The sequence below is a fragment of the Capsicum annuum genome, chromosome 3, assembly GCF_002878395.1.
Source record: "Capsicum annuum cultivar UCD-10X-F1 chromosome 3, UCD10Xv1.1, whole genome shotgun sequence".
Classification (NCBI taxonomy): Eukaryota; Viridiplantae; Streptophyta; class Magnoliopsida; order Solanales; family Solanaceae; genus Capsicum; species Capsicum annuum.
Genome location: NC_061113.1, coordinates 944025 through 967637, shown reverse-complemented (window position 1 = coordinate 967637; position 23613 = coordinate 944025). Strand labels below are relative to the sequence as shown.

The following is a 23613-nucleotide window of genomic DNA, read 5'->3' as shown; positions in this document are numbered from 1 at the left end:
CTAAAACTAACTGTATTATCTTATTTTCCACTAATTTGATCAACTAAAAAAACATTCTACCTTGCATTTGACTTTGTGATTTACAAGAAGTAAAGATCCATTTTGTCTGACCTCCAAATTGGTTAAATTGATGGTTTTTTTATTCTAGAGATAAACATTCATTCAGTATTCCCTCGAATTATGGCCAAAGTTACTACACACCCCAACTTCACATGGGTGCTATTATCCCTGAATCCAATTTTAGCATATTTTTATCACCCTTTTGTGCTGACATGAAACGTTTATTACATAAAAATGAGGAGTGTGCCGTAGCAAATTTGGTCATAGTTTGGGGGTACTAGATGCTTTACTCTTTATTCTAATATCTTGCAGATATGTCAAAAGCTAGCTCATGAGGGGAGGATTGTCCAAGTCCATATAAGCAAACCACTAGTCCATTCCCCAACCAATATGGGACTTTTTACCCACTCTAACACCCCCTCACGCCCAGGCCCAACTGGCACTGACGCGTGGATCGAGAGCCCAAAATAGGGATGGACCTGGCTCTGATACCATGTCAAGAATGAACCTTGGGCCTAACTCAACCTCAAAAACTAACTCATGAGAGGAGATTGCGCAAGTTCATATAAGCAAACCACTAGTCCATTCCCCAATCAATGTGAGACTTTTTACCCACTCTAACAATACTCTCGACTATTACATGATGTTCTTTTTCTTTTAGTTTATTCCAGGATCTTCTTATCTCTTCTTTGTTGGACCTGCGTAGAGTTCTAATTCTATTTGTCATCCATTTTGCTCCTCCTTTTAGGTTTGGATCACAAATAGGAGATTCAAAGATTGGGGGGGGGGGGGGGGGGCGGGGAGCCAAAGGCATGCTTATCTCGTGATCGTAAGACGAGTTTTAAAATTACTAGGACAACCAAATGAATCCATTTTGCATTTACCTTAGTAACCGTAATGAAATTTAGTGTCATCGCCTAAGTAACATTTACAATAAATCAATCTGATAGCGTGGATGTGCTATTACAGAGGTGTCCTAAACTTCAAGAACTTGACATCTCTATTGGGGCCAAAGAAAATTCTGCAGATTTTTGTCCCAAATTGGAGTATCTTACCCAGCTTCAAATATTTCGCCTTTCCTTTCAGTAGCCCCAAATTGTTTCTGAGTTACACTTGCCTTCAAACTTAATGAAGTTGGTACTAGAAAAGACTCACATAGAAAGTGCCATTTCCATCGTCGGGGAACTACTATGTCTGGAGTATCTCCAATTAAGGGGTCCGTATTTTTTCTCGATCCAAAGAGTGGTGCCTTCGAGATATCACGTTCCATAAACTCAAGTACTTAAAACTGGTGTGGTTAAGTATCTCAAGGTGGGATGCCTTGGAAGAATCTTTTCCACAGCTTGAAACACTTGTTATAAAAGGGTGTTACATGCTCGAGGAGATCCCCCTAAGCTTTGCAGATATTCCAACGCTGAGACAGATAAAATTGATTAACTGCAACAATAAATCTCTCGAGGCTTCAGCTGTCAAAATTAAGGAAGAAGTCGCTGATATTGAAGGATGTGACCGTATTGACCTCACTGTCGGAGTAAGTAGAAACAAACACCTATGTTCTGCTTTTGAGTTTCTACATGCATCTAATGTGCATCTTCAATACAGGATAGCGGGAAAATCTAAAGTAGCTGTGAGTCAAGCACATGCTTGTAACAACGACATGGTATTCTTTTAGTTTTTCTTATTCCTCGTTTTATTTTTTCAATTATCTGCTTGCTTTCTGTTAATTTCTCCATGTTGATCCCAAACTAACAAGGTTCTGTTTGAATTTGACAATTGCTTAGACAACAGCAGCGAAAGCACAGGCAGGGTGGATGGATTTCTTTCCAAGCGAATTGTTGTAGCCAAGCTGATGTCTATTGTGCAGCTAGCCAAAACACTAGTACTGGTTGCTAAGTTTGTTTTGATTGATCAACTGGGACACATGCCCTCTTTTTCTGTACGTTATAGATGATTGGAGACCTATATATATTAGAGGGCCTTTCACCGTGATTTCTTGCTCCTTGTATTAACATCATGCTTTTCTTATTCAGCTTTATAATTTTAGAACCAGACAAAACGTTGTTTAATTTTTGTTTCTATAATTTTTGTAGTTGTTTACTCTAATTTCTACAATCCCTTCATCTTACTCCTATGAAGCACCTGCAAAATTCAATATATACATAAGGCTAGACACAAAAAGGTCAAGAGCAAATCCCGGATATCACGCCTTCTACCTACAATATTTGACTGTATCTGACGCACAATCTGAAAATAGATATACTCGCTGACTATATCTTGACATTTATATTCTGACACACAATCTGAAAATAGATATACTCTCTGACTATATGTTGACATTTATATACTATCTGACAATTTCTTGACACTCCCCTCAAGCTGGATGACTATATCTTGACATTTATAACACAATCTGAAAATAGATATACTCTCTGACTATATCTTGACATTTATATACTATCTGACAATTTCTTGACACTCCCCTCAAGCTGGAGCATACATTTCATATGCTCCGAGCTTGCTGCAAATGTATTCAATCCGAGCTCCTCTAAGGGATTTAGTAGGAATATCTTTCAATTGGTCATTTGAACCGACGAGGCTGGTGGCAAAGCACCCGGACTCAATCTTCTGCCTAATATGTCACGACCCGAGCTGGTCATTTGAACCGACGAACCTGGTGGCAATGCACTCGGACTCAATCTTTTGCCTAATATGTCACGACCCGAGCCGAGGCCTTGGCCGTGACGGGCATTCCGAACCACACAGGCCTGAGATACCCCTGTCTCTGCCCAACCCACTAGTGATATTGTCCGCCCACTAGTGATATTGTCCGCTTTGGGCCAAGGTGATATGGGACAAATGGCCATTTTATCTTTTGATGACATTTTTAGAGGCCAACACATAGAGGCTCAAGACTTGGTCACCTCGAGATTACAAGAACATGCATGGAGGACCCGTTTTGAGCATAACTTAAAGCAATCTCGCGTGTGGAAGATTGCTTGGAGCATTTAAGGTTGAGGACTCACGGTTTTGGACCTTAATTAAGGGCATTTTGGACATTACACGTGGTGTATTTACACACCATGGCCGCCCCTCTCATTAAGGGCAAAGTGGTCTTTTTATCTTCATTTGTAATATATTATAAATAGGCCCCCTTAGTCTTATTTTCACTAGATTTGGAATGATGAAGAATTGAAAGACATATTTTTTCTCTTTTGAGAGTGTAACACCCTTAGTTGTAGGGTTTGGAAAAGTCATCCTTAGCATAGGGCTTGGAAAAGTCAATATTGATCTTTGCTTCGAAACGGTACATCTTGAGGTGAATTCATCCCCTTGGTGGTCACCGTAAGAGTGTGGTTTTGATTGTTACATTCATTAGGGGTTAGTGTTGAAATACATTTGGTTCTTAATTTTGTAATAATCTTGGTCTCACTATCTATCTTTATTTTCTTGCAAATCGTGTATGTGTTGTGTAGTGGACTGTTTTGGGGTCTTCGTTGAATCCAAAACTTGTATTATTGTTGTTCATCTTGTTCATCACGTTTTGTAGCTGTTTTGGTGTTAAAATATACTCATGTATCTTGTATTCTTGTTGTTTGTAGCGAATCCGAGTGTGGTCTCCATCTTGGTCCTCGAATCCTTAAGATTAGTGGACTAATTTGGTGTTTGTTTCGTGCTTCCCTTGTCTTTTCCGTATCATTTGGTATCAAAGCATGGCTTGATTTTGTTCCCACAAGATCAATCTTGTGCTTGAGACCTTGAAAACTACAAAAAAAAAAAAAAAACAAACTGAAATCTGAAAATTTCAGAAACAGTCAAATCTGCCACCTTTGTGTTCTTGGCCGAAAATTGCGTTCTTGTTGTGTCTTGGCTGAGATTTGTTTGTTGGATGTCTAGATCTAGTAGTGTTCTTGTTTGTTTTGTTGTTTTTAGTGTTAGTTTTATTGTCCACTAACACTTTGAGTCTAGATCTAAACTTGAGCTTGAACTTGTTGAATTTGTAGTTGTCTTGGCCAAGTGTTGGAGATATTGTTATTGTGGATTGGAGTTGGCCGTGTGAAAAATTGTTGGTGTTCTTGAAGATTATTGTTGTAGTTCTTGGTGTTGTTGTTCTTGATGTTCATCACCACCTTCATATATTGTTGAAGATAAAGTGAATGCTAAATCCAAAAAGTTGAAGGAAAAAGGTGTGTTATTTGTTAGTCTTGAAAGACACTACAACCAACAAGGACCTATCAATCAAGTCTCAACCACTTTCCAACACTTTTCCATGATTTAAGGATCCATGATTTAAGGAGAAGTACAAGAAAAAAGTCAAGTCTTGAAAATTGAAAAAGGCTCCAAGACTTATTTTCCCTCCTAAAATAAATTCCACCAATCTAAATTAATTTTTTTTGACCAAGACTTGAACATTTGAGAATAACCACTTGATAAAATCGAACTAATACGTGGCTTCCATGTCATCACTGCTACTGTTCACGCAATATTTTCGAGCTCAAAATTTTAGATTCTTAGTTTCATCTTATTGTTTCATTAGTTTCATGTCTTGATTCTAGAATTAATTAACAACTAGTAATCACCTACTTAGTTGTAGATTAATTATTGAATCCGTTTCTTCGTGTCTTCGTTATTTGTGTGCTTTTCTCATTTTTAACTCGTAGTAACTTATTTGCTTCAAGTTTGTAAGTAAATTTTATTTTTTTGTCTTGAGTCGATCAAACAAGAATCTATTCCGGCCACCAAGTAGACTTGACATCCTATTGACTACCGGAGTATAAGAAACTTTCAATATTTGTCGCTCCAATTGTGAGAATCACAAAGGTGAGTGAATACGAGTGTTAGTGAGAAGTTTTTACTACTAATCTTGTTTGTTCATTTTGTAGGTTTAAAAGGTGATATAAGGGGAATATGTCTTCGATAGCCGGGGATTATTGTGACTACAAATGGGAGACTATGATTGTAGTGAGGGATTTTATGGCTACGAAGTTGAGGGAGATTGCGGAGGCTATGAAAATAGCCATGATCGAAACTTGGGCAGATTTGAAAGTTACTATTTTAAGGGAGAAAATGAGGTGAATGAAGTGCCCAGTGCTTATGGTAACTTTGGAGATGATGTAGGACCTCGTGATGGATCTTATGATGATGTTGGGGCATGTGAGGAGTCTTACACTTCTTACTCCGAACCTAGATTTGGTGTTAGGTATAACCCTTTTGTTCGCAAAGCTTATGAGAGATATGATGAGAGTACACGTGAGGAGTATGAAGATCCATAATCTCTACCTTGTAGTACTTCTTATCAAAGTCGATATAGTGTGAATGGTTATACTAGCTCTAGTGGAGGTTGTCCAATGAGAAGAAGAGGGTATGTATCTCCAAAACCAAGGGGTACTCGTATGCCTTACAATGTTGGTCCAAGAAGGAGTGTACACTCCGAAAAGTTGACCATGTGTGGGATCCCGGGCTGCCTCGTTGTGCTAAATGATAGGTACTATAGAAACTACATCGTTCCATCCATGGTTTACTACTTGGGGTTGTTTCGTGAGCCTTTACTTGTTCCATACTTCTTGGACGGGTTTAAGGTTATCGAGAGGGTCAAGGTTGTCTTCTCCCAATTTGAATACCATGAGGAGGTGTGATACGATATTCTTCCATTGACATACAGTCATGTATGCTTAGGTGCCGATTGGTTTGCACAACATAGAGTTCCAAATGTGCAAAATTAGCCAAATATTATAAGAGACCAATGGGAGAATCGCCTCATGACTTACTTGCTGCCCAAGCCACGAAGAGAAATGCCTACCTACTCTAATCCGAATTATTATGAGAGACAAAAGATTGAGAGGAGTAAGGGAGTGCAGGGTGGTAATCCGAGAGTGGAAAAAGGAGAGGTTGTGTGGAGCAAAGTGAGAGGATTACCACCAAACTATGCTAACATTGGTTGTCCTTCTATTTCTAAGGACATTTGTGTAGGTACCAACATGGCAAGAGAAGAAGAACAATGCCAAAAGGAAGTTGCTGCCCAAACTTTTGGAGGACCTTCACACCATGACAAAGAAGAATCTACTCAAGGACTTCAAGGTAAAATGGCAAACTCTTACACTTTTGTATATGTGAATGATAATTGTGTGGCTAGTAGCCCATTGAGTGTGAGTTGTAGCTTGCCTATATGTGAGTGTATTATTTCTTTGCCACTTGATGATGATGTACATGTTTTGAGTGTGGATACACTAGTTAATCCTATTGATGACCGAATAGACTCTTCTTGTAAGATCAATTTATGTCCACCTACTGTTGAAACCATTATGTTGAATGAAAGTACATTATCTTCTGAAATTTGTGTTGATCAACTTATGTGTGAAAATTACCCACCACTTGAGGATGTGTATGATGTAATTAATGAACCTCAAGTGTGTGGTGATGTTGAAAATATTGATCAAAGTGAGAATAAACCCTAGAGCTCTTCTTGGGGTAATGTTGTGTTTGAAACATCCTTGAAACTTGATATTGATCATTTAGAGAGTGAGGAACTTGCTTGTTCCAAATCTGTCCGTGAGGTAGATCACACTCTTTTTATGTATAATGTCTTGTTTGAAGATGATTTAAACACTCCTAATGAACCTAGTGGTGAAAATAATGGTATAGCTTGCCTTGGAAGCTATAGCCTATATGCTAACCCACTATGGTGTGACAACATTTCTCCTAAAGAGAGAAATCTCTTCTTGGAAGATGAGAGTACTCTTAAGGGTAAGGAATGTGTAGTTGCGGAAGCTACTTCTTCTTCTACTTTGTGTAATTTCATTGTTGAGAGTACTCATGGTGATTATTGGGAAACTAGTAGTGAGTACACACATGAGAGCACCTTAGTAGAAGTCGATTTGAGTGATACCTTTCTCTATCTCTATTTACTTTGGATGATATGTATGTTATTGTAGAGAGTATGTCATTTAGTTTGGGTGTAGACCACGAGAAAGGGAAGTATTGTCGAGACTCGTGTCTATGGCCACTTTTTCCATTTGACCCCGGTGCCAAATTTAGAAATGGTGATGTTGGTGCACCAAACTTGCTGCTTGGTTTACATGAAAAGCAAAGTGTCACTCTTGATGTATCCTATAATCAAATCCTTTGTACATCTTTTATTGAGTTTTTAATATTCCTTTCAAAGGATTCTTGGTTATATTGCAAATATGTGCAACCTTGGCATGTTGAGATGATTTGTTATGCTAACCCTAACCCTCATGCCATGAGGAGTTTGTATTTGTTTGTCCTCTTTTTGGTTTTGCAAGGTTTGGATTCGAGGTTGAATCCTTTTCAAGAAGGGGAGGATAATATGGGACAAATGGCCATCTTATCTTTTGATGACATTTTTGGAGGTCAACACATAGAGGCTCAAGACTTGGTCACCTCGAGAATACAAGAACATGCATGGAGGACCCGTTTTAAGCATAACTTAAAGCAATCTCGCGTGTGGAAGATTGCTTGGAGCATTTAAGGTTGAGGACTCACGGTTTTGGACCTTAATTAAGGGCATTTTGGACATTACATATGGTGTATTTACACACCATGGCCGCCCCTCTCATTAAGGGCAAAGTGGTCTTTTTATCTTCATTTGTAATATATTATAAATAGGCCCCCTTAGTCTTATTTTCACTAGATTTGGAATGATGAAGAATTGAAAGACATATTTTCTCTCTTTTGAGAGTGTAACACCCTTAGTTGTAGGGTTTGGAAAAGTCATCCTTAGCATAGGGCTTGGAAAAGCCAATATTGATCTTTGCTTGGAAACGGTACATCTTAAGGTGAGTTCATTCCCTTGGTGGTCACCGTAAGAGTGTGGTTTTGATTGTTACATTCATTAGGGGTTAGTGTTGAAATACACTTGGTTCTTAATCTTGTAATAATCTTGGTCTCACTATCTATCTTTATTTTCTTGCAAATCGTGTATGTGTTGTGTAGTGGACTGTTTTGGGGTCTTCGTTGAATCCAAAGCTTGTATTATTGTTGTTCATCTTGTTCATCACATTTTGTAGCTGTTTTGGTGTTAAAATATACTCTTGTATCTTGTATTCTTGTTGTTGGTAGCGAATCCGAGTGTGGTCTCCATCTTGGTCCTCGAATCCTTAAGATTAGTGGACTAATTTGGTGTTTGTTTCATGCTTCCCTTGTCTTTCCCGTATCACTAGGACCGCTCTGACTATATCTTGACATTTATATACTATCTGACAATTTCTTGACACTCCCCTTAAGCTGGAGCATACATTTCATATGCTCCGAGCTTGCCGCAAATGTATTCAATCCTAGCTCCTCTAAGGGATTTAGTAGGAATATCTTCTAATTGGTCATTTGAACTGCCGAAGCTGGTGGCAATGCACCCGAACTCAATTTTCTGCCTAATATGTCACGAACTCAATTTTCTGCCTAATATGTCACGACCCGAGCCGAGGCCTTGGCCGTGACGGGCATCCCAAACCACATAGGCCCGAGATACCCCTATGATTTCCAAAGTTCATGATCATTGTTGGAGGTTTTTTTCAAGTAGATCTATCATAGGAAGAAATTGAGCTTGCCTAGACTTTGTCGCAGCTGGCTACTTTAAAAGCTTGGCCTTAATCTCTGGTGTTGGGGGAATTTGAAATATGTTCCAACATCTGGTGGAAATTTTGAGGTCTTCCCTCAAAATTTTTGCCCCAGTTTAGAGTTGTTTGAGATGATACCAACTCGAGTGGATCTGAAGTCTTTCTGATCTTCATTCTCTTTGTTGGATGTCGATCTTCTCTTGTGAATTTTCGAGATTCCTTCTCAAAATTTCTGCCCCAGTTTCTATTTCCTGGGGTTATATGACTGAGCCATTGGGGCGCCTAAGTATCCCGTTGAAGCAGGAATCAGGTCAAACATAGTTCAAAACTACGCTAAGGATATATAGAAAAATCTAATAGGTTGACCGAAGCCGTCATAGCCCGTCTACGTATCTCATTTTTGAGAATTCAGGTCATCATGTAGTTCATACATAAAAGAAAAGGATAAATTTTCCTAAGGGATTGACCGAAGCTGACATAGGCCGCCTACGTATCTCATTCTTGAGAATTCAGGTCAAACGTAGTTCGTACATAAAAGGAAATGATAAATTTTCCTAAGGGGTTGACCGAAGCCGACATAGGCCGCCTACGTATCCCTTTTTGGGAATTCAGGTCAAACGTAGTTCATACATAAACTCATAATGGCCCTAAAAATACTCTTACCCATATTACAAGGATATAAATAAGTACTTCTATGGATGACATGACGTTTGCATTGCATTTGTCTTGATAGAGCAAAGGATCAAATGTACAATGGAGTCATCGCGTTCCTAGTTAACTACCTCGGTTTCCTCTAGATTAGGCTTCTTTGATTCTCGAACTCTTTGACTCTTCTATTGACTGTTCTAGGGCTACCATTATTTTGCTTCTTGACATGACATGACAATGACAGGTTTTGAGTTACTGTTATACGACGGGCGATGAGTCATGAGTGGAGTGGAGGTCCAATTCAATAATGTTTCCTCCAATTAATCTTCCATGATTCCGATTGTCTTGGGAAATTCTTCCCTCATATTTTCCCTTATTCCATCCTCGATACTATCGCTTACAAGGTTGAAAAATGATTGGTAGAGTCCAGTGTTACTACTATTCATTTTTCTTTTCTTGTAACAAAGCTATAGTCAAGAAGCGGATCTCTTATTCATTTTGATCTGGTGAAATAGGGTCATTTTGTGCCAACACAGAGTAGTTTCTATTACCTGCAAAGTACAAACAACTCAAATGCTGACGTGTTAGATTCTGTTAGTAATAAGTAAAGCAAGATGATAAGGTAGGAAGTAAACGCATAGAGTTGTTTCTCATCTCATGCGAATTGATCCATGAAATAATGATGACTCGAGGATTTCAATGAACAGGATTTTGCTCAATGATATGGATAGGCGGAATTTGTTGGGAAGGTTCAACTCTTCTTCTTCCTTCAAGAAAGTGGAGGACAACAGAGCTTTTGGAGATATAGGCCGGGCCGAAAGACTGTCTATGTATCTCACGGAGGAGAAATCAGGCCCTACGTAGTTCGAAACTATAACAGCTTTTTCTGATTCTAAAGTCAACTTTCCTAACATGGTAGCGATCATTTTGGAAGTTTTAAGAATGACTACGGATTTTTCTGAGAAACTTGGGAGACTTGGAGTACTTTTAGTCGGACTTTTGTATAGTGGGGTATATTTCTGCCTAGAGATGTTCTATGGAAAATGGGATTGGATTAGTTCGCCTTTGATTCGAATCAACATAACACGTATAAGCACATAAATAGTTATATTACACAAGCATATTGTAATAAACGTGCATCCTAATTAGGTGACCCTTTTGAGCCAAGGGTTTGGGCCTAACGATTTTTGAAGAAAAAATATATGCTTGATTAAGGTCAATTCATTATCCCCCAACTTTTATAGACACTAAAAGGGCATAAATGCTTACATAAGATAATGAAAGAGGGATACAATCTTTAGGAAAAGGGAAATAACATGAAAGAAGATACGTTCCCACACAGGGGATAAAAAATACTAATTTTTGAGTGCTTCTTCTATCAGTCTTCCCCTTCTTAGCTTCATCCATTTCTTATATTGGTGACATACGTTGACGTTCAAACTGTGCCTTAAATGCAACCTCCCAAATCGATCAATTTCTTGCTTAACTTGCTTCAATTCTTCTTACAAAAGTAAGCAAATCAAGTTTTTTTTCGACCCCCAAAGGATAATGGATTGAATTAGACAAGCATACATTTTCTTCAACACATAAATATGGTTCGTCTATAATTGACTCGGGGTCAATAGACGCAGGGCAGGTTTTCTAATGGGCCCAATACCCCGTTCGGGTATTGGGTCGTCCTAGGCTCATGCCTAAAATAGGATTTTGGTTTCGTTCTATACTAGGTGTCTAGAGTAGGTTTGAACATTGGTTCTCAAGGGGACAACTTGAGTTTGAAAATACGAACAGCTATCAGACGACTCACATGCTAATAAGTTGTTCGTATTTCCAAAACATTTTGGAATTGAACAACAGGGGAAGGGATATCCACGAAACCCCAAAACAGTTTAAATAATGCAGGAATATGCCATGAGATATGACAGTTAAACTTTACAGAATCAAAACATATAAACACATAAACAGTTAATCAAAAGACGAAATCAAACATTTGGTTAGAACCTAGTTACAAATCTCCAGCAGAGTCGTGATTTCTGTTTTGCAGAGAAATTTTGACTTCTTAAGAAGAGTAGCAACTTAATTTTGAAAAAGAATTAAGAAACCTTTAGAGAGTTACTTCAAACGATTCAAAATAGAAAAATCGTTTTAAGTTAGAGATTCTAGATAAGCGGTTCCTATTAACATTTTAGGAAGGTGTTAGGCATTTAAAACATCCGCTAACTTGCGGTTATCCGGACTGTTTGAAAACATCTTTTGATTAACTTCTGAAAAGATTAATTTGTTGAAATAGTGATTTGATTTTTTTTTAAAAAAAGACTTGTGTAAAATAGATTTAGGCGACTTAGTAGGGATTTTAACTAAGTCTAAACAAAACTAATAGACAAATAAACACATAAAAGGGGAAGGGAGGAGAAAGTAAAAGATTTAGGCCATTGAGCCCAAATCAATGAGACCTGTGCTAGTCAAGTTGGGCTTCCGACCCATTTCACCTGTCCTAAACTATTTTTGAGCCTTTGGCTCGAGTCTTGCTCCACATATATCAAATACAACTTTGGCTTTGAGGCCGAAATGAATGAATAAATAAATGACTAAATGAATAAATAAAAAGAAGACAATAATAAAAATTGAGACTTTCCAAGTCTCTTAATGACCTCATCAATGGGTTTTGACCCATTTTCCTTCTTCGTCTATCTTCTAGCACCCGTACTCCATGTAATGGACCTCGGGCTTAAACTTTGAACTTGACTTGAAGGGGTAGATCTCATTAGCCCATTACAAAATGCAAGAGGAGAGGAATCCATTTAGACTCGAGACATTTTTTTTGCATACAAAGAAAAGATAAAGAAATTAATATACGTTCAAAGCATAAAAGTGACATATTTCAAAGCAAAAGAAAATATCAAGAATCAATTTTGAATGAAAATGATAAGCACACTTGCACAAGAATGAGAGTCAACAATAAAATGCAAAGCAAAGACACCCACTTACATGCCTCATGATTTATGTTCATACAAGAATGAATAAAGGTAAAAGGAAGAAGGTCATATTCAATGAATTAATGCAAGAAACAAACAACGTAAACTTGCGAGAGTCAAACTACAAGCAGTCTGATTCTCTGAGTCTACGGGATATGTAGGCTGGGTTCTACGTGGAAAACTCGATTTCATTCCAACCTCCCCCAAATCCCTTTATTCCCCAGCTTCTTGGTTTAATCGAAAACTCTAAAACCATGATAGTGGGTGAGTTTTTTTGAAAACCATCACTTAAATCAATCATTATGAACTACAAATGACTTGAATTCTCATGTAACCTGAGATATGTAGGAAACCTGATACCGAGGTCCGGTCGTAACTCTATAAACTCATGCGAAAGCCAACCTCATTCAGGTATGAATTTGTGGTCGGACAAAAATTAGGAACGTCAACCTCCCTTTGCCCAGGGTTACTTGCATCCACCCTACCTAAAGGGAGGGGGCAGTTGTTGACACCTAATTTTTGCCATCCACGACTAAATTTAATCCTGGGTTTCTTTGATTTTTAATAAAATTAAAATATTTATTTCATTCGAATAAAAATTTATTAAATATATTTGTACGTAATTTTGTCATTTTAAGTAGTGATTATAATTTATTGTATTCAATTATATAAGATTTTATAATTTTTTTACTTAAATATTTATTTTTTAAAATATCTGATTTTAATGAAGGCTTATAGATTCAAATAATTAAAATTTTGATTTAAATATAATTTACTCTCAAAAAATAATTTATTCGGATAAATATGTGTTTGATTTTATAAAATCAAGAAGCCCGGGATTAAAGGAAGTATTAATTCGCATCGAATTTCAATTTAATTTAGTCAATCTATTAGATTTGTCCATAATTGAAATCAAATTGACCATAATTGTAATGCAATCCATCAATTGATTTGTAATTTGGTCAAAATTAAATAAATATGACTAAATTTTAAATCTCAATTGGGGTGATATTTTAAATAACCCCAAAATTTCCAAAAACTCTCATAACTTCTACCTAATTTCAGAAAAAAATAACTTCAAATTGTACTACATTGTACTATTCCCACCAACTTTGTCTTTTCCTAATTATGAAATTCAAAAGTTGTACTACATTGTACAATTTTCTCCCACATTATCTTTCACTTCACTTTATCTTCAATTTTAAAATTTCAAAAACACCCTTAATTGCTTTTTCTCCCACATTAGTGGATGACAAGAAATAAATTTTCATCATTTCCTATAAATACTTTTCTCCCACATTGGTGGAGGAGAGAAAAAAATCTCATTCTTTCCTATAAATACTACCACTACTTTGGTAAAAAGGTGGAAAAAAGAAGACAAGAAAGGTGAAAAATCCTTTTTGAGCAAAATAGTTATTTTTATTTAGTAAAAATTTTTGTTTCATAGAGTTAGTCGGCTAATAAAAAATTTCAAGTTGCCAGCAACGTTTTTTGGTGGTGGTTGATTCCGACGAAGCTCGTAGTCTCATTTTGCTGCCCCCAAAAAGGTAAACACATTTTTTTTTAAAGTTTTTATTATCGTTTTCTTCTTCATCTTTTTTCTTCTTCATAGTTCATAGATATAATTTTGTTTGCTGGGATTGTATGCCGTAGATGGCCTTAAAGGCCCCAGGACGTTGTGGTATGGATATTGTAATTATTTTCATGTTCATGATGTAAAAATGAGCTAACAATAGTTGTATGTGTCGTTTTTTTTTTTACTTTATTCTTTGATTATTTTGGATAAAGTTTCAATCTTTGCTTAAAATATGTATTTATGCTTTGTGTAAACTCATTGTTGTTGGATATATTTATATTTAGCATGTAAAGTTATTTTCTTTATGTTGAAAAGAATAGTTAATGTTGAATGTTTCGCCTTTTCACCTTATTCTTTGATTATTTTGGATAAAGCTTAGATCTTTGCTTAAAAAAACATAATCATGTCTTGTTTAAACTCATTATTGTTGAATATGTTTATTTTTAGCATGTAAAGTTATTTTCCTTAGGTTGAAAAGAATAGTTAATATTGATTGTTTTGCCTTTTGACCTTATTCTTTGATTATTTTGGATAAAGTTTAGATCTTTACTTGAAAAGTCATACCCATATCTTGTTTAAACTCATTGTTGGTAGATATGTTTGTTTTTAGCATGTAAAGTTATTTTCTTTATGTTGAAAAGAATGATTAATATTGATTGTTTTTCCTTTTGACTTTATTCTTTGATTGTCATGTATAAAGTTTTGATCTTTGCTCAAAAGACAAACTTATGTCTTGTTTAAATTTATTGTTGGCGGATATGTTTGTTTTAGCTGTAAAGTTGTTTCTTATATGTTGAAAAAATAGTTACTATTGTTTGTTTCGCCTTAATAAAAATAGTAATTGATTAAATCAAGAGTTTTTTATTTACTTGTTAATTATTTTAAGGGATCTCCAAAATCTTCATATAAGAGATGAAGTGCTAAAATTATTTTTCATCCACGATGTTTATTCCTCTTTTTCGCATGTTTTCAAATTTATCGAAAGTTTGAATTTTTGTGGCTAAATAGAATTATTTTGATATTTTCGAGTCATGCATAGTATGATTGTGAAACAATATTTAACTTTTAGAAATGCTAACCTTTTTTCTAATTTTCTTGCGCCCTTTGGATTGTTATATGTGCTCTTTGTGAGTGTAAAGATTTGATTCGTGTCTCTCATTGATTCATAATATCAAAGGAGAATCAACGATGTCTTAGAAATATAAACCATTGGTCATTACATGTTTTTTTCATACAATTTTGGTTGTAATTTAAATGTATGAATTTTCGTTAATGTCGCCTTAATTGAAATTTAAAGATTCTCTTGCTTGAAAAGTTAACCTTTATTTTCTTTTGTTATATGGATTAGTATCTATGTTTGTTCAAATTTAGAAGTCATGAGTATTTTCCTTGTTGTCTCATCCCTTTACTTTCGCAAGCTTACGTTGTTTGTTTCTTGCATTAATTCATTGAATATGACCTTCTTCCTTTTACCTTTATTCATTCTTGTATGAACATAAATCATGAGGCATGTAAATGGGTGTCTTTGCATTGCATTTTATTTGTTGACTCTTATTCTTGTGCAAGTGTGCTTATCATTGTCATTCAAAATTGGTTCTTGATATTTTTTTTTGCTTTGAAATATGTCACTTTTATGCTTTGAGTGTATATTAATTTCTTTATCTTTTCTTTGTATGCAAAAAAAATGTCTCGAGTCCAAATGGATTCCTCTCCTCTTGCATTTTGTAATGGGCTAATGAGATCTACCCCTTCAAGTCAAGTTTGAAGTTTAAACCCGAGGTCCATTACATGGCGTGCGGGTGCTAGAAGATAGACGAAGAAGGAAAATGGGTCAAAACCCATTGATGAGGTCATTAAGAGACTTGGAAAGTCTCAATTTTTATTATTGTCTTCTTTTTATTTATTCATTTAGTCATTTATTTATTCATTCATTTCGGCCTCGAAGCCAAAGTTGTATTTGATATAGGTGGAGCAAGACTCGAGTCAGAGGCTCGAAAAATAGTTTAGGACAGGTGAAATGGGTCGGAAGCCCAACTAGACTAGGACAGGTCTCATTGATTTGGGCTCAATTGCCTAAATCCTTTACTTTCTCCTCCCTTCCCCTTTTATGTGTTTATTTGTTTATTAGTTTTGTTTAGATTTAGTTAAAATCCCTACTAAGTCGCCTAAATCTATTTTACACAAGTTATTTTTTTTTTAAATCAAATCACTATTTAAACAAATTAATCTTTTTAGAAGTTAATCAAAAGATGTTTTCAAACAGTCCGGATAACTGCAAGTTAGCGAATGTTCTAAGTGCCTAACACCTTCCTAAAACGTTAATAGGAACCGCTTATCTAGAATCTCTAACTTAAAACGATTTTTCTGTTTTGAATCGTTTGAAATAACTCTCTAAAGGTTTCTTAATTTCTTTTGAAATCTAAGTGGCGACTCTTCTCAAAAAGTCAAAATTTCTCCGCAGAACAGTGAGGATGAGGATGAGGATTAAGATGATAAAGATGAGACTGAGTAAGAAGATGATATCTTGAATAAACCTCCCTATCTATTATGTTTGATTGTGTTAGTGGAGCTGAAAATGAAGAAGATTTTTCTTGGTGAACTAAAGGTTTCAAAGTTCACTCGATCAAGAACTTTCAAGGACAAGAAGTTACCAAAAGGTTTTTCACATCATCTCCAGTGTCTGCTGATGTATCTCAGAAACAAAAAGCTCGAGAACTTTCCTAATCATGTCTCTTCTCGAAATATTGATGTGGCAATAGAGTTCTTGTTGTTTTTTCTCGGTAATGTGCCAAATCACAATATTAATGCTAAGTGGTTGAATGAGGTCTTGGAAGAGGTTGGAGCTATTGCGGGTGATATACTATATGCAATTCAAAAGCTTCTCCCGAGCTCTATAACCAATGATGATACCAAAGAGATAAATCTTGGCGCGATACAGATTTCTGAGAAAATTGAAAATTTGAAAACACAAGTGGAAGAGAGGTACTACAAATCCTTCAAATTCATTCCATCTCGGTTTCCTACGGTTGGTTGATTGAGCTTTGTGGATTCTCTTTTAAGGAAACTGAATGAGATGCAGTTGAAATCTGAAGTTAGTGTAGGTTCCATCATGAAGCCTCATATTTGTGTTCTAGAGAAGGAGTTCTCGTCTCTAACATCTACATTTAGAGATGTTGCGAAACTGTACCATCAACATGCAGTTCTTAAAGATCTTCACAGGAGTACTATTAATCTGGCATATGAAGCTGAACTTGCCATCGACTCTATTCTTGTTCAACATAATGTTCTTTGGCATCTTTTTTTCTCACTTCCTACAATCATAAAAGAGATCAAGCATATATATGCAGAGGTGAACAAGATGTGGTCGGAAAACCTTTCTCTTAAGTCCTGTCGCATGGTAGATCCATCTAAACATCTGCCGACTCAACATAGCAATCCTGTGAATGACGAGGAGATGGTGGGTTTTGAGATAACAGCAGAAAAAATAATTCAGTATCTGACTCGAGGGACAAGTGTGCAAGATGTCATTCCTATTGTTGGGATGGGGGGACAAGGAAAAACAACTATTGCTAGAAAGTTGTATAATGATGACATCATTGTTTCTCATTTTGATGTTAGAGCATGGTGCATCGTTTCTCAAAGATATAATCGGAGAGGGATATTATAAGAGATTTTCAGTCAAGTAACCGGTTCTAAGGACAAGGGAGATGAGGTTGGTGAACTTGCTGACAAGTTGAGGAAAAGCCTAATGGGAAAGAGATATCTCATTGTCTTGGATGATATGTGGGATTGTATGGCATGGGATGAGTTAAGGCTTTGTTTCCAGATGTTGGAAATAGAAGCAGGATAGTAATAACAACTCGACTTGAGAAAGTGGGTGCACATGTCATGAACCATACTGATCCTTATTTCCTTCCATTTCTCACACCAGAAGAGAGTTGTCAATTGTTGGAGAAAAAGGTATTTCCGCAGGAAGGTTTCCCACCTGAACTAGAAGATGTGAGTCTAGCAGTTGCAAAAAGATGCAAAGGACTGCCTCTTGTTGTTGTCTTGGTAGCTGGTATAATTAAAAAGAAGAAAATGAAAGAGTCTTGGTGGCATGAGGTTAAAAAGTCTCTACTTTCCTATGTCGGTGAGTCTGAAGGTTATGGTCTATCAACTATGAAGTTAAGTGATGATAACTTACCTGATTATTTAAGACCGTGCCTTCTTTATATGGGGATGTTTCCCGAAGATGCCGGAATTCCAGTGTCTAAATTGATAATAAGTCTATGGATCTAGGAAGGCTTTGTGCAGAACAGAGAATCTGGGAGATCATTGGAAGAGGCAGCTGAAGGTTACTTGATGGATCTCGTTAGCAGTAACGTGGTAATGGCTTCAAGGAGAAGATATAATGGTAAAGTCAAATACTGTCAGGTTTATGATGTCGTGCTTCACTTTTGCTTGAGGAAGAGTGGAGAAGACAAGTTTATGCTACCAGTGAAGGGGCATTATTCCCAGTTTCAACCTTTTGATTGGAAGGGAAGTCGAGTGGTTTTCAGTTTCAGTGAAGAGCTTAACAAGTTTGCAACTCTGGGCTTCAACACGCGGATGCCATTCCATCACCACTTGAGGTCACTGATAACGACAAATCGAGGAAGATTTTATAATTGGAATCCCTTCCCTCAGGTTAGTGAAGTGAGACTTCTTAAGGTCTTGGATTTGAGTTCCCTTGATGTGGTTGATTTGTCGTCCGCCACATTGAATCCACTAATTCACCTGAAGTACCTCTCTGCTCGCACATATTGATTTGATTTTCATCCCAAATCACTTCTGCCCCATCTTGAAACTTTAATTGTGCACGGTTTATCCTCGTCGTTTTGCGGAGAAATTTGGACTTTTTGAGAGTCGCCATTTCTGTTTGAAAAGAAAGTAAGAAACCTTTAGAGAGCTACTTAAAATGATTCAAAACAGGAAAATCGTTTTAAGTTAGAGATTCTGAATAAGTGGTTCCTATTAACGTTTTAGGAAGGTGTTAGGCACCTAAAACATCCGCTAACTTGCGGTTATCCGAACTGTTTGAAAATGTCTTTTGACTAACTTTGGAAGATCGGTTTGTTGAAAAAGTAATTGATTAAGGAAAAGGGTTTTGCGAAATTAGTTTTTTAGCGACTTAGTTAGGGATTTAACTAGGTTCGGAAAAAGACAAGCAAACAAGTAAATGAAAGGAAAAGGGGAAAAAGCGGGGAAGTAGTGATTTAGGCTTTGAAGCCCAAACCGTCGACCCTGTCCTAATCTAGTGGGGTTTTCGGCCCATTTTCACCTGTCCTAATTCTATGTTTTCGAGCCTTTAGCTCGAGTCCCGCTTCACCTGTATTAAGTACAACTTTGGCTTCGAGGCCCAAATGAATAAATAAGAAAATAAATAAATAAATAAAGACGGCAAGTAGTAAATGGATAAAATAATAAATGAGACTTTTGAATCTCATAGCTGCTTCAAAGATGAAACTCTGATCTACTTTCTGCTTCCTTCAATGACTCGTATTCGTATGCTATGCTACCTTATACTCTCTTCCGGGCTCGACTCAATGGACAGGCCTTATTGGCCCATTAGGGAATGCAAAGAGTCCGTTTGGATTCCAACGAATTCACATGCATCAAAATAAAGAGAAAAGGGGTAAGTCACTACATTAGACCTTTAAACTTAGTGTACTAATCATTCATCATAATAAGCCACAAATAGCAATCACAAAGATTATACTTCATGCTCAAGGTGGTCCCACAGAATACAAAAGAGAATTTAGCATCCATTATCACATTCAGGAAAAAACACTGGGAAAGGGTTTCGGGGTTTAAATTTTAAGAGTGTTCTATCTATCCTTTTTCAGAGATATCATCAACGATCATCGAAGTTACGAATAGACAGATAGAATAAAGGTTAATCTTAAAATGCGGGATTGTACATGAAGCATAAACTACTCAACTCTAAGTTATAACCTACTGTACCCATCATAATTATTCAGTCGAGTAATGCATAATTATTCAAATTAATTCAAACACAAGCGATAATTCTATTAGTCGTATCGAGCTTTTATGTTCACATAGATTCATTAAGCCATGCAGAAACTTTACCCCATCCGAAGCCTACTTCCTCACGTATTGTAGAAAACCCTAACCAGAAAATAAAGCAAGGAAAAGCGAGAATGAAACATGGAGGCAGAAATAATGAGACACTCTAAAGGAAAACAAATAGAGCAAAAGAGGGGGGGGGGGGGGGGGGCAACGCAATCTGAAAATCATGGTCAGTTGAATAAGTCCTTTAAACCTAGCCAAGTGGCAGGAAACAATCCATGCACTGATCCAAATATCATTCAATTAGGCTAACAGCCTTGAACAGATCCTCCTCTCCTTGCCAAATAATGCAAGAATATTTTTTTGCAGAGAAATTTTGACTTTTTGAGAAGAGTCGCCACTTAATTTTGAAAAGGAATTAAGAAACCTTTAGAGAGTTACTTCAAACGATTCAAAATAGAAAAAATCATTTTAAGTTGGAGATTCTAGATAAGCAGTTCCTGTTAACGTTTTAAGGTGTTAGACACCTAAAACGTCCGCTAACTTGCGGTTATCCAGACTATTTGAAAACATCTTTTGATTAACTTCTGAAAAGATTAATTTGTTGAAATAGTGATTTGATTTTTTTTTTAAAAGACTTGTGTAAAATAGATTTAGGGGACTTAGTAGGGATTTTAACTAAGTCTAAACAAAACTAATAAACAAATAAACACATAAAAGGGGAAGGGAGGATAAAGTAAAGGATTTAGGCCATTGAGCCCAAATCAACGAGACCTGTCTTAGTCTAGTTGGGCTTTCGACCCATTTCAGCTGTCCTAAACTATTTTTCGAGCCTCTGGCTCGAGTCTTGCTCCATCTATATTACATACAACTTTGGCTTCGAGGCTGAAATGAATGAATAAATAAATGACTAAATGAATAAATAAAAAGAAGATAATAATAAAAATTGAGACTTTTCAAGTCTCTTAATGACCTCATCAATGGGTTTTGACCCATTTTCCTTCTTCGTCTATCTTCTAGCACCCGCACGTCACCTCGGGTTTAAACTTCAAACTTGACTCAAAGGGGTAGACCTCATTGGCCCATTACGAAATGCAAGAGGAGAGGAATCCATTTGAACTCGAGACATTTTTTTTTGCATGCAAAGAAAAGATAAAGAAATTAATATACGTTCAAGGCATAAAAGTGACATATTTCAAAGCAAAAGAAAATATCAAGAACCAATTTTGAATGACAATGATAAGCAGACTTGCACAAGAATGAGAGTTAACAAATAAAATGCAAAGCAAAGACACCCACTTACATGCCTCATGATTTATGTTCATACAAGAATGAATTAAGGTAAAAGGAAGAAGGCCATATTCAATGAATTAATGCAAGAAACAAACAACGTAAGCTTGCGAAATTAAAGGAATAAGGCAGCAAGGAAAATACTCATGACTTCTAAAATTGAACAAACATAGATACTAATCCATATAACAAAAGAAAATAAAAGTCACCTTTTCAAACAAGAGAATCTTTAATTTCAATTAAGGTGACATTAACGAAAATTCATACATCTAAATTACAATCAAAATTTTATGAAAAAAAGTGTAATGACCTATGGTTTATATTTCTAAGACATCGTTGATTCTTCTTTGATATTATAAATCAATAAGAGAGGGATGTCAAACTCTCTAGACACGAGTTAAAGGATGATCACCACCACCATCTAACCACACCTCTTTTAGAAGGCATGTGGGCATTTTGGGATATCTTGGTTTCAGCTTCACCTCCGGGATTTTTTCTTAACTCATACCGAGGGGAACTTTCTTTTTTATTTCAAATTTGAGTGATAACATACTTAGAGTTTTGGAAATTATGCCTAGGTAAATTCTTACCTATGAACATGAAGAGCTCCACGTTCATGGTTAATAGGTCGATTAACTTGTCACTTATCCTGATCTAAAGATCGTCTGAAATAAAAAACTGTCTTTTCTACTGATCGAGTCAAACTACAAGCAGTTTGATTCCCTGAGTCCTGGGGATATGTAGGCTAGGCTCTATGTAGAAAACTCGACTGCATTCCAACCTCCCCCCAAATCCCTTTATTCCCCAGTTTCTCGGTTTTATCAAAAACTCTAAAACCGAGATAGCTTGTGAATTTTTTAAAATCGTGCTTTATGAACTACAAGTGACCTGAATTCTCATGTAACCTGAGATATGTAGGAAATCTGATACCGAGGTTCGGCCATAACTCCATGAAACTCGTGCGAAAAACCAACGTCTTTCAGATTCGAATCTGTGGTTGGACAATAAATTAGGAACGTCAACCTCCCTTTGCCCTGGGTTACTTGCATCCACCCTACCCAAAGGGAGGGGGCAGTTGTTGAAACCTAACTTTTGCCCTCCACAACTACGTTTAATATCGGGTTTCTTCGATTTTCGAATAAAATCACAACAATTATATTTTTCCAAATAAATGCGTTTTAAAATAGGTATTCGGGCTAATTTTGTCATTTAAGTGATAATTATATATTTTCATATTTGCATATACGAGATTGTATAAATGACATCATTTAAATGAACATTTTCATCAAAATTGGACTTTAAATTAAGGATTATTTGGAAAGTAAATTGTAAACAATTAAATCTTGATTTAAATACAATTTATTCTTACAAATAATCTATTTGGAGAAATACTTGTTTGGTTTTATTAAATCAAGAAGCTCGGGATTGAACAAGGGGTCAATTCGTATCAAATTTCGATTTGATTTAGTCAATTTATTGAATTTGGCTCTGATTGAAATCAAATTGGCCCCAATTGAAATGCAATTGACCAATTGGTATTTAATTTGGATATAATTTAAATTCAATTGCCTAAATTAAAACCCAAATGTCCTAATTCTAGCCCAATCCTTAAAATTACCTCCTAATTTACCCAATTCCAAGCCCAATACTTAAATCCCAAACCAACCTATTTTAAACAAAATCAGCCCAGCCCAACAATTCTCTAAATGATAGCCCAACTCAATTAATAACCCCCAGCCCAAAACATTCTCCTGACCCGGGCCCAATTCATCTTCTCCAAATAACATCAGCATCAACAACATTCAAGAACAACAATGCCAAAATTGCCTTCAACATCAACAACTTCCAATCGCGACTGACCGACCCGAACCCAACCCTCAAATTTAACAATTTTAGTCTACGACCCATGTCTCATGAACCCAGAACGAGGCCGACCCAACCTTTCTCCATACATTTCTCATTAGTTCGTACGAAGAAAGCTCGAGAAGCTTCCAAAATAGGTCCAGGTATCTCCTCAACAGTTTGATTCTGCGAATCTCAGATGGGATTGTACGATTTTATACATACCTGGGGGTTTTTAATTGGTTTTCGACTGAAATCTGTTGGGGGGATTTTGATTGGTCTACCCGTTATGAATTAGAGGAAAAATAAGGTGATGTGGGGGGATTCAAAATTCAAAATTTTTTTGGAGAAGGGCCCCTATTCATTCTCTATATATAAAGAGTCATTCATTCTCTTTTGGGAGGATTTTTCCCTTGGTTTTCAAGGGGTAAAGACAAGGAGAGTCTTCTTTCTCTTTGGAAGTCTTTTTTCTCTTTTGGGGGGAATCAAGAAAAAAAGGTCAAAAATTTAAGGGTTTAGAAATTGTGTTTAGAAAATCTTTGGGAACTCGAATTCTGTTTCTTAGAAATTTTAGGTTTACAAAATTGCTAGGGAGAGATTCGAG

General features: G+C 36.3%; 1 protein-coding gene, 1 long non-coding RNA gene and 1 pseudogene across 2 annotated transcripts; all 3 read left to right on the top strand.

The window, feature by feature from the left end:
* Nucleotides 1-869: 869 nt before the first annotated feature.
* LOC107866545 lies at nucleotides 870-2130 on the top strand. Its single transcript, XR_001672984.2, has 3 exons — nucleotides 870-1591; nucleotides 1663-1720; nucleotides 1842-2130. It is a non-coding gene; the product is annotated as an uncharacterized LOC107866545 (long non-coding RNA).
* Nucleotides 2131-16797: 14667 nt separating this feature from the next.
* Nucleotides 16798-18122, top strand: LOC107865677 (annotated as a pseudogene).
* Nucleotide 18123: 1 nt separating this feature from the next.
* LOC107865678 (putative late blight resistance protein homolog R1B-12) lies at nucleotides 18124-18671 on the top strand. The gene has a single exon (XM_016711888.2). The coding sequence runs from the start codon at nucleotides 18171-18173 to the stop codon at nucleotides 18612-18614; it is 444 nt and encodes a 147-aa protein (XP_016567374.2). The 5' UTR covers nucleotides 18124-18170; the 3' UTR covers nucleotides 18615-18671.
* The last annotated feature ends 4942 nt before the right edge of the window (nucleotides 18672-23613 follow it).